The sequence below is a fragment of the Cryptomeria japonica genome, chromosome 4 (assembly GCF_030272615.1).
Source record: "Cryptomeria japonica chromosome 4, Sugi_1.0, whole genome shotgun sequence".
NCBI lineage: Eukaryota > Viridiplantae > Streptophyta > Pinopsida > Cupressales > Cupressaceae > Cryptomeria > Cryptomeria japonica.
Window position 1 is genome coordinate 175,846,591 of NC_081408.1, and position 12,518 is coordinate 175,859,108.

General features: G+C 35.1%; 1 protein-coding gene across 8 annotated transcripts; it reads right to left on the reverse strand.

Moving 5' to 3' along the window:
* Positions 1 to 1,678: 1,678 nt before the first annotated feature.
* LOC131032058 (transcription factor bHLH122) lies at positions 1,679 to 8,094 on the reverse strand. 8 transcript variants are annotated; one of them, XM_057962973.2, is made up of 7 exons: positions 7,744 to 8,094; positions 3,733 to 4,458; positions 3,178 to 3,608; positions 2,924 to 3,091; positions 2,738 to 2,803; positions 2,519 to 2,590; positions 1,679 to 2,374 (listed from the first exon to the last, which is right to left on the reverse strand). In XM_057962973.2, exons 2-7 carry the CDS (start codon positions 4,421 to 4,423, stop codon positions 2,309 to 2,311), a joined length of 1,494 nt encoding a protein of 497 aa, XP_057818956.1. In that variant the 5' UTR covers positions 4,424 to 4,458; positions 7,744 to 8,094; the 3' UTR covers positions 1,679 to 2,308. The 8 variants fall into 8 exon arrangements, with proteins under 8 accessions (XP_057818956.1, XP_057818957.1, XP_057818955.1 ...); XM_057962974.2 differs by having other exon boundaries at positions 2,519 to 2,587; positions 7,716 to 8,094; XM_057962972.2 differs by having other exon boundaries at positions 7,826 to 8,093.
* Between the last annotated feature and the right edge of the window lie 4,424 nt (positions 8,095 to 12,518).

The following is a 12,518-nucleotide window of genomic DNA, read 5'->3' on the forward strand; positions in this document are numbered from 1 at the left end:
TATGTTTCTGGATTTCTGTTTGTCCATTGTCTTTTAATGATCTGGTGTATCACCTCAGTAGTCTAGTGTTACTGCTTTAAGGGTGCTTGTTTTTTTTCCCTTTTCTCAAAACCCAAGGAAGAGTCAGCTTCTCAATCCCAAAGGTCATTCAGTGTAACCTGTGCAAATCGGTCCCCCAACACTGAATTTTCCATAAGGTTGTTTGTTTTCAAAGCAAAATTTAGAGTCAACAAGCACCTAGATGGTGCTCTACATTCACACATCCCACCTTCCACAAGTAATGATAATTGGAAGAAGCATTTGGTTGAGAGACTAACAAGTCCTATGTATTCTTATCATTCAATATTGACAATTACAATAAAAGCATAGCCAATAAGAAAATTAGACTCAATGATTCTATGATTAGGGATGGTAGTAATATTCAAATATTTTTGGAGTACTACACTACTTCAAGGCTGCGGCTATTCTAGGTCCAAAACCGGCCTAACGTACTACGGAAATGCACATAACACACAGTTACAGATGCAATGTTAACCATTAATCGTAAAACCAACGATTGTAATTTTTCGAAAGAATTAATAACACGCACCGTTTGAAACCAGAACAGCTGAGTCCCTACTTCAAGCCACCTCAAATTATATTCAATAATTTCTAACTACTTTTAACCCCTTTTAGAAAGTTTTGTAAATGTTATTGTTTTTTTAATAAATTATATTTATTTGCTCTTTTATAATTTCAAATCCCATTTACCTTTCAACCAATAATCCTATCTTGCAGCTCAAATCAAACTAAAATAATTAATGAAGAAAATAACTTCCTTTCAATCACAATAATTAATTAGAATAGTAATCTTAAAGAGAAGGTTGTACGAAATTATCTTAAATAACATTCACACAGTTTTTTCTCATTGGTAATTTGCTCTTAGTTCACTGTAACCAATTATTGCTGTGACCACAATTCATCACATGGCCTTCATTGTTATAATATGTTCATCTGAAAAAATATTAGATTTGTCCATGATTACCATCTACATTCCTAAGATTCCCTAGACTTAAAATATTTTCAGCTTCAGAGATATTCAACCGTCCTAGTGGCCATTCTTGCTTTACATAGAATCCATAGATCTATTCCTTATAATCCGGGCAAATGACAGCTCGAAGGTTCATTACCCCCATCTTCTCAAAGAAAAGTAGATTAAAAAAACGAAGTGCTCAACTGTCAAATTGACTACTTAACACCTTCAGGGAATTTTAAAAGATGGAAAGTAGAAATTAAAAAATGCTGTTACTTTTCCCGATCACAATCTAGTATCATTATAAAAGAGAGCCAACAAATGTAAAATATTCTATAAAATAGTATGGTCGTCATTTTGGAAATATAAAAATTAAATAAGCTATAAGGACCACTTATCTGTTGCTATCCCCCTCTGCTTTAGACTTAATAAATTGTAAAGTCTGTACTATTTGCAGTACATTGAATCTTGACAGTTCCATTGCATAGAGGGCCTCTGTAATGCAAATGGACACCAGCCAAAAATACTGATCTGTGCTTACGTCAACAACTGCTCACTCTTTTTAAGACTTAGACAATCACAACAATTTTTCTAATCTAATCAGAAGCAATTTCAAACATTAAGCTATTTTTAAATAAGCCTTCAAAATATTTTTTATTTTAATCATAAAAAATAATAAATTATACTTTTTATTACCTAAAGTTGGGAGATTACAACTTACAACTAAAAGAACTCATTCCAGTCCTCAAAGAGAATTGAGCAGAGTACCTTCCACAATTTAGTGTTTTATAGCTTACAAAAATGCCTTTTCATTAAAGGCATCTTAAGAGACACTGTACAGAGCCAAAAGTTCCTGAACAAAAGTGAAGCATATATTCACTTAGTTTACAGTAAGCTAATATATATTGACTTGTCGACAAATTCAAATCACAGGGACTACTGATTTTTCTCTGGGAACCGAACAGTTACATTCTTGGCTTAAAAATGACCGTCTAGATGTAATATTGGATGTCAGGGTTTCCTTTTCCGGACAATAAAGTTTCACGATAACCATCTGCTGCCTTGCCAGTATGCACTTGAGTCTCTTTAAATCATTAAAGAAGCATACCAAAGATCTCGATTGCATAGCGAAGACTTTTAATACAAGTAACAAAGTTGTCACTCTCAAAGAGAACATTTATATGATGTGTGAAATCAGGATATGCTCCAGATCAAGACCATATGTTAAAAGGAATATTAATAACAATATTAAAAATATTCTGCTTTGATGATCCGTGACTGTTATTCAGAAAAATATTATGATTTGAAGGCACAATCTGGTTTATGTATGCATGTGCACTTTGCTTCCTTTTCCCTAAATTCCTGCCAGGGATCATAGCTCGTGTGTAAGATTCCTTTTCCTAAAGAGTTAAAAGGATAAGCAGATTCAACAGAGTTCACCAAGCACCGTAGGACTATGAAAAGTATTGTGCATTGCAAATAGGTTTCTTAATTACTAAAACATACCTGAACTTGTTTCTGTAGGACCTTCAGATATAAAACGGCTTCGTCTAACATGTCAGAGATATTTGTAGTCTGCTGTTTAGAGTCAACAATAATAACAAATCATCTATCAAACTATAAGTAGGCGATGGTAAATCCGATAGGTAATATAAAGAGCATAAATATGAAATAAAAAGAAATTCTGCTTAATATCTGGGTGAAAAACTTGAATTAGTTTCTTACCTTGTCACTATTGGGCACGAGTTCCTGCAACTTCCTCATTCCTTCACTGATTCGTGTTCTTCGCATCTTATAGAAATAAAACCAAAAATTAAAAATGATTTTTCATATTCTACAGGTTTTTCATTTAACTATTCGCAGCGTTCGTTACAAGTAACCAATCATGAAAATAAAAGCTTTGATACTTACTCTCTCAGCAATGCTTCGTGGGTGAGTTGCACAGCCTCGTTTTGCACGAAGCCTACAGGGAACAGAATCTTGCAGGAGATCGTCCATGGCAAGTTCTGCAGATATAGATCTTGGTAAATTATTTGGGACATAGATTACTGCAGATGCACCCAGATTTCCTGTCTCTCCCTTCATATATACAGATAAAACTACAAAATTAGTACTGAAAATTAACCCAACCGCAACCTGAAAATGGAACCAGAAAATTTATATACCTGGGCATGTGCGACTGCACTATTCAGATCTTGAATAATCCTTTTCCCATTAGATTCGATTGAACGCTTTCTCACAGCCGAGCTTGTACCAGTTTGCACGGCAGCATATTTTTCAGCAGGCGTGGTTGCATCATCCCATGACCCAACGGGAGATTTCGAAGTGTATCCCTGTAGAACATTCCCGTTTCCTAAGCTATAATCGTCAGAATTCTTCCCTGCTTGATTTCTTGCGAAAGAGCCAACCATAGCCATGTTCAGCCTCTCGCCAATTCCCGGCACACTCATGTTTGTTGAGCATTGGGATAATAACCCAGAGGAAGAGCCATTCCGCTGCAAACAACTCATGTGGCTTTGAACTCTGTTTGGGGCAGGGATATCCCCACAGGAACTTGCTAAATCCATGCTGCAACTGATTTCTTCATCTGCATAACCTGCAAAATAAGACTAAGATTAAAGCTTGAAACAACCACCCCTAATTTTTCAAGCTACTGGGAAATTATTTAAGAGCTCAGACAGGATAAACAAGACTTTCGAAGGCCCCTTGTGCCTGATTACCTAGTGATCCAGGAAGTAGTCCAGCTGGGGAGCTACTGTGTCGAATAAGGGTACTCTTCGACATTGAGCAACCAGCAATGAGAGAATCGTGGGTATCTGGATTTGATTGGTACGACTGAATCTGCTGCCTACCTGGCTGAGAAACTTGAGCTTGGATCCCTAATGACATTTGAGAGGCGCCAAAGGTGTCATTGGATACCTCAGGTCCATTCTCAGGAATTGCAACAAGATGATGGTGATTCCGCAAATCTTCTCTAATGGCAGCTACAGCCTTTCTATTGAGAAAAGCAAGTTTATGCGTACTCCCTTTCGAATAATCATTGGATTCTACACAATTCTTTGCAAGCTTGCTCTCCCCAGAATGAGACATCGATATACTTGGCTGGTTCTGTTGCATTGTTTTAGGTCTAGATTGCAGTGGAGGTGAAGAATTATTAGAGAAATAATGTGATATGATGTTATTATTTTCCTCTTCTTCTAGACTTGAAAAAAATGAGCTCGGTGCAGAATGATAACGAATCAATCCTGTCGAACCCTGGAAATTATTTGACAGCCCTGTTTCCATTGATGCCTTAACATCAGCATTGCCCACTGAGGTTTTATAATCAACACCCGTAAAATCCAGATTATTTGTCCTCTGCTGAATTTGAGGCATCTTGTCTGTATCTATACTGTACTGAGAGAATTGCATTTGGAATCCTTTTGGATCAGATTGACCAAGATATCCTGATGGCATATGCGAGACAATTTCAATTTTTTTGCATTTGATTCTAAAACATTTTGAAAGAAAACATCTAGTTGACCACAAAGCACTTATTGTTACTACTATACTTAGACTCAAATTTGAAGCAATAACGAGAGATACTACAATCCAAGATATTACTGACTAATAAAATATCAAAAACATCAAATGTGTAAGTTTTCTATCTCAATATGATAAGCTTTTCATACATACAATATAACATAAAACTTTGGAACAAGTTGTCCATCTAAGATTTTAATTGCCAATATTCATCTTGTAAGCTCAAAGTTAGCCTGGGAGCCTAGGAGCCCGGGGGAATTTCTCTTGCATTGGTAAAATCTACCAATCATATTCTCCTTGCATACAACATGAACTGCTGATCTAAGCACATAGCCCTTAGAATAGTTAACAAACATCAGATAGTGTGTCTGAAAGTGGATGTTTAACAAGGTCGTCACACAGATTTTTCCCTGAAACACATTTTCATAAGTAATGGCTGTGGAAACTTCAAATCTCTTATAAGACTTATAGATCTTAAAGGAATCTAGAAAATAGAAGCGGCCATTTTAGTATTAGTAACTTTCCTGTCATAAAGTTGTTGAGAAGAATCGCCATCATACTTTATCACAAACAGTGAGCGCCAAAGAACTGTTGCAGAAAGTGAACCGAGCTAATTTCTTACAACGGGCCTACCAAAACGCCCTGTAATAAAGTGCTGGTAGCTCAGTGGCAGAACACCCAAGAACACCGTAGAAACCATTAATCATCTCCGATACTGCAAAACTACATCTTGCATTTGAGCCATAACATTTGCAGATTAACTTGTTTCAACTTTATACTTCTAAAATCACAATCGTAAGCCCTAGAAATCCTTTTCTCACTACCGAAGACCACAGGAAAAGAAAGGCTTGAGAATTTATGGGAAAAAATAAGGGTATTTCCGGATCGCACCATATAGCGGCATGCTGTTGAACATAGTATACTCTCCTGTAGTTTAATGCAATTTTTCACAAAATAAACAGACAAAATTCGTAATTTATCCCAGGCCGTACAAAATCTTTGAAAAAAAACCAGTTAGCATCACCCTGGACTGTTTTGTTTGATGAAATCTAAGAGAATAGATGTGAAATAAAAAATTTACCCTCTTGTAATTTCGTATTCCAAACTTGCTCCAAGCAGCTTCCTCTTTTGGCTAAAATACCAAAATTAAGAATTTCAACAAAGCACAATTCCTACAGACAGCTTCGCAGTCCGCGGCCCCAAGAGAGTTTCTCAGAATCCTCGCCTTTAAACTGCAGAGTTAAAAGTCTTCAGGATTTTAAAACTGAAATTCCATTTTTAGATTGTTCTACTCTATCAGACATTTCAAGTACTTTCCCTCCAGATTTACATAAAAACCTTGCCAAAGCCTCGTTCTTCTCAGAATACTCACCTCAAAAGCTGAATTTTTATATATATACATATATATTTAAATAATTATTAAGTTTTACTAAATCGTAGCATAATACCATTTACCGCATATGATATCCCTCAAAATTTCCATATAATTCCAGCAAAGCCCTATATCTTTTGATTGTTTGCCACAAAATTCCAAACCGGTACACTTCAAAATGATGTTTAATATTTAACCAATAAGTAATTAATAATAATCTGTTATGTCCATCCATTAGAATAATTCACTTGCTAGTTTTCTCACATCACCGTTATTCACTAATTTCGTACTCTGGAAACCCATTTCACATTTTTATTATCATTCCCCCCCGGTCTTTGCCATGCTATAATGCTCCACCTGCTCTTTTTCTTACCTTATAGTTGGTATTCAATTCCATTCTCGGGCATTTCACTTTAGATTTTTCATCCTGTTTGCTTATCAATTCCTTACTTATCCGACAACCATTCCTTAATATCTAGAAGTCTCAAATTTTCCTTCGTTCAACAAATCATTTCACAACTTTCATCTTTTCGATGGTTTCAACCAGAGTTTCGACAAAATTTAACAAATTATACCACCGTTTCCAGTCTAAACAAGAAATTCAACATTTTTGGCAAATGAGACCCTTCCATCTTTTCCCTTGTTTTAACTATATAATTAAATTCCTTCGAAATTACATTTCTAAGGAAGTTACTGGCATCATTTCCTTGGAACATGCAAATTTCCTTGGAACTTTCTCCTCATCGGGCAATTTTTTTCCACCATTACCTCTATACAACCGTCCCCATAAGCTAAGAAATGCAGAATTTTTAATTTTTATCACTACTTTATTAAAATAAACATTCTCAAAGCTTATTCCATGCCCTTATTTTTCTATGGTTTCCTCCCGATTCTTCACCGATTCTCCATTTCCTTTGCAAGCTTTGCACTAATCAGGACTAAAACCACAAAATTTCCCGCAATATCCACAAATGACTTCAGTACTTAACAGATTTGATCTTTCTAATTAACATGTTTATATATTTTCAGAAGTTACACAACCAAATCGTTTCTCCGTCGCTCTAACCACCATTTCCACCATATATTGTAAAATTTAGTGCGTATCAACATATTTCCACAAAATACACTGACAAGTTTAACAAATAACGCCGCTAGTTCCGCCATTGCCTTTTCTTTGTATAACGCTTCAATAAGGTATATTTCACAAATTCAACAGGTTTTGAAATGTTTTCATTAATCAAATAGCTACATCCATATGTCCCATCAAATCTGTCAGATATTCCGTATGTGATCACAAATTACACCTCCACTTTCTTCGTTTCCGTTTATTTTAACCCGAGTTCACTTACTCTTAACAAATTAAATGCATTCGAACATTATTTTACTAATCTTCTCTACTTTCATAATTTACACTTCTACTTCCAATAAATTCCAGAAAATTTCCACAAATTACATTTATGCTGGCATTATTTTCACTAAATTAACTGACTTATTCCATATACCAGCAAATCCCCTAATTTTTCAAGCATCGACCCGGGTGAAACCAGGCATAATCTAAAACACTTAAAAAGGAAATAAAAATAGGAAAACTACTCCAGAAAGCTACTTCCAATGATAGAAAAAATGAAAATCTCTTTTTCTTCAACAGAACTTCTGAAATCTCAAAATAAATACGATCATATAATTCTATATTCTAGAAATATCGAATCACTGGTATCAGACACAAAAAACTCACTTAAAATGAAGAAGAATAAAAGAAAAATCTGCTATTTCTCAAAAAAAACTTCTGAAAGCACAAAATATGCACACAATTTTGTCGGAGTTTTTCGCCACGCACATTGTTTTCAGCAATTTGCAGTCTCCGTGAGCACGATCAGTGAAAAGCACACAAATAACACATCAAATCATACCAAACTCACGATAGCTCTCACAAATCTGTGTCTTCACGGCACTCTCTTCGTTCCCTGCATTCCCCTCCTCCTTACGGCAAATATCATTTTCAATTTTTTGGCTCCCTTTGCTGCGTCTGTCGAGAACCGCACAGATTAACCACGGTTATCTTCTGCCAGCTATTTATAACCATGGTTACAGGCAGAAGCATCGGATCTGGATGGGAAAGGAATTTTTGTTGATTTGACTGAGAGGAAGAGACAAATGAGAGGTTTTGCGAGTCTGGCAGTCATCACTGTTCTTTTCTGTTGTAACGCAGCACACTAAATATGCGCGGAATGCGTTAAAATGGTGTCTTGTCCGTGTCTCGTCCGACGTGGACAAGGTTAGATTTTCTTGCTTAGTTTTCCACGTTGTGTTTCGACTTGGAGAAGTTACGCGCTTGAAAATTGCTTGCTCAATTATTCAACAACTTACAACTATTTCCAAATTCAGAAAATATTAGAAAACATCCTAAGAACACAAATTTAGAAATTGTGTTTTCTTCTTTCTTACAAATTTATAAATAAAATGTATCATGATACTATTTTTTCCATCTCACTTTTTTCTTTGTCATGATAGATCATGGAATTTGATCCTAAATGTGGAGGAAATAAATTCATATTTTTTTTTTGGAGTGTCATTAATCTAATTAATATATAATTTTAAATGTATAATTAGATTGTATTTATGTAAACATAATATTACTTGGAAAATGAATCATCTTTATTTAGAAAGACTTTTTATGTTTCAAAAGTTTACTTACAATTAAAAAAAGGTTAGAAATAGTGAAATAATTGAACACATCCTCACTAACTTCTAATATTTACACTTTAAAATGTATAAACCTTCTTGTTCACTTTAATACAAAAGAGGTATTCACCTATTGATTGGGTTTTCATTCATCTTATTAGTAATGTTTAGAGGTATTTAAGGGCAACTATAAGACCTACACCAAGTGTTTTGTAGAGATTTGAGAGTTCAAGTAAACAAAATATTGAGAAGACCTTAAATTAAGGAAACTCAATTAGAGGAGGGTCCAACTAAAATCTATATTGAGGAAAACAATAAGAAATAAATAAGAACTTTAAAATTAATTGTACTTATTTCATTGAATAGAATTAAGGAAATTGCAAAGGAGAAAACTTTCTTACTTATATTAATCTCACCTAGAGAGCTTTCAAATATAAATATATATATATTCTCAAAAGATAACACCCACATAAAATTCACACCATCCTCGATGTCTTTCTAAGGCTCAACTCGAGGAAAGTTGCTATCTAAGGAAAGCAATGACCTCTTAAACTAGTGTGATCTTTGAACAACAGTCTTCATGATTATACTACAAGGGCCAAGTTATTTTTCTAGCCACCTCAAAAGAGATATTCTTTCTCAAAACTAATCCTACAAAAGCTATTAGATGTACTTGTGTTCATGCTAAGCTTATGTTGTGAACATTGTGTTGCTATGTCCATCTTTGAGTAAGAAGTTCAGAATGGTTAAGTGTGTTACAAATAAGAATGATGTGTTATTAGAACAATGGTGGTGGCCTAAGGTTTTATACAAGGAGTAGGCATATTTATTCTAATAATCTATTTTACTTTCACAAAATGGAGGATCCTTCTTAGTTTGATCAAACTAGATTATATCATGGTGTAAGATTGTTCCATGAGTATGTTTATGCCCAAATACTACAATGTGGATGGATGGATTTCTAATCAAATAATTAATAAAAATCTTGTAAAATATAAATGTCAATTGAATAAGGAACTTTTTTCAACTTACAAGAAAAAATATATATTAAAGCAGTGAAGGTTGCAAAGTAGGTCTTGTTGGCAACAACAATAAAGGAAAACTGAGAGGGGGGGCAAGGGGGGGCAGGGGGGTGAATCAGTTTTCACCAGATCTACAAACTTAACCACAAAAACATATATGATAAATTGCAACAATAACAAAGATAAGAAAATTGATAGCACAACACACAACACCAAGATTTTGACGTTGAAAACCCAGTTAAGAGAAAAACCAAGGTGGGAACCTACCCACAATAAGATGATACTCTACAGTAGTACGTGACAATATTACAATGGGGAATGCACATGCATTGAGGCACACTGCCTAGAGCTCACTGCTTAAAAGCTAATGACCCAGAAGGCTACAACCCTCAAGGAAGTCTCACTGACTTACAACAAGATTTGGACTACAATCCAGAATGAATGAACTACAATAATAGCATCTCCAAATGCTTGATGACAATTCCGGTTAAGCACAATTGTCTGCTCTGCAACACCAATCTCTCCTCAATCACAACACCAAAAGATGAATCCTTGTTTTCACATACACCACTCTCTGATAATGCAGACACAACCTCAATACCTATATTACATAACAATATCACCTATTTATATAATTCATCAACCTTGATAACAAGGTCGGCTAAACCCTCAACTCACAATTACAAAATTACATCACACGATACAAAGATCGACCACCAGACCAATATAATGATATACATGACATAACATGGTCCTAAATAAAATATCCAAATACGCAACACCACCGAAAATCATGCCAAGATCAACTGCAACATGCTACACCACCAGGAAAACTGCATAACATGAAGAGCATCACCGATTCAACAAAATCACCAAGAACTTACACGATGATCAATGTGGATCATCAAAACAAATAGGACTCAATTAGGAAACACCAGCAAGCACGTTAGAATCATCAGAGGTAGCTGCACCAACACCACTTAATCAAATCTTCATATGTCAACATCTGAAACTCAGAAACACTCAAACAACATCAACTATCACGAAGAAAGATAACATGTAGATCATCAAATCACGAACCATCTGAAATGAAGATACACAAGACCATCCCAAGAAATATCCCAAAATATCAGCACAAGATCTGATCACACTGGAATATACCAGAGAAAATACTAAACTCTACAAAGCATTGATCAGAAAAACAAACTTCAAAACTGAATCATATGATATGATCAATTAAGATTCCCGAATCACCAAAACTAATACAGAAGAATATAGTGATACTATAAATACTCCATGCACCAAACCAAGATCACAATGAACCAATATGTAATCCCTGGAGCAGGAATATATTGACATCAATGACAACAACATATCCTAGCAACAGCAATGTCCAACAATCCCCCCTTAAGCATTGATAGGAAAATATGAATGTGAAAAACAATTAATGCAGAGAAAGAAAACATCTCCAACAGACTCCCCCTAAGATCAAGTAGATAAAACATTTTTTCACATGCTTCTCTCCCCCTTTGACAACAATGCCAAAGATCTCAAAACTGAAACCCAAACTCTCCCTCATAGATAAGCAAATCATGATTCTCTCCTCCTTAAATACATAAACAGGCTACTCCACCAGAGGAGCTGCACGAACTCATCAATCCGGATAAAAGGAATAAGGTCCTGTGAAGTCCACAGGATTGATGCAACTCAATGCATCTATTTCTCATCAGAAGGGGTGGATACACCTAACTTATCTCTCAAATATAGACAAGTGTATCTATAGGCAAAGGCTTAGTGAAAATATCAACAATATGTTCCTTTGTAGATACATATTCCAGCTTCACTTCCTCTTCACTAACTTTTTCTCTCAAGTAACGATATTTGATTGACACGTGTTTAGTCTTTGAATGTTGCACCGAATTCTTTGACATGTTAATAGCACTGGAATTATCACAATATATGACAGTAGGCTCATCATAGATAAATCCGATATCCTTCAACATTTGCTTCATCCAAACTACCTGAGTGCAGCTACTAGCAGCAACAATGTACTCATCTTCAATAGTAGATAAGGACACTGAATCTTGTTTCTTACTATCCCATGAAACCAATTTCTTACCTAAAAAGAAAGAACCACTGAAGGTACTCTTCCGGTCATCAACGTCACCAGCCCAATCAACATCTATGTAAGCACATAACATGAAATCATCATTCTTTGGATACCACAAATCATAATCCACAGTTCCCTTAAAATATCTAAATATATTCTCTTCACAGCAGTGATATGACTCTCTTTTGGATCAGCTTGACATCTAGAAGCCATGCACACAACATGCATAATGTCTAGCCTAGTTTGAGTAAGATTAGCAATCCACCAACCATAGACCTATACAAACTCTAATTAGCTTTCGGAAATTCATCATTCTTAGACAATTTGCAACCAATCGCCATAGGAGTTCCAACCGGTTTGGAGATATCTAATCCAAACTTCTTCAGCAATTCCTTCACATATTTAGTTTGAGATATAAAAATACCTTTTCCAGTCTATGAAATCTGCACACCTAAGAAAAATTTCATCTCACCTATCATAGACATCTCAAATTCTTTCTGCATATCACCGGAAAAGTTTATGCTCAAGTCATTATCTCCACCAAAGATAATATCATCAACAAAGACTTCAACAATCAAGATGTTATCATTCTCAATCTTAAAATACAAATTACTGTCAGTAGTCCCTTTATTAAATCTCAATTTCAACAAGTACTTATCCAATCTAGCATACCAGGCTCTAGGGGCTTGTTTTAATCCATAAAGAGCTTTCTTTAGTTTACATACCATATCTCCATCATCAAATAATCAAAATCCATCAGGCTGCTCAATGTAGACTTCTTCCTCAAGATCGCCATTC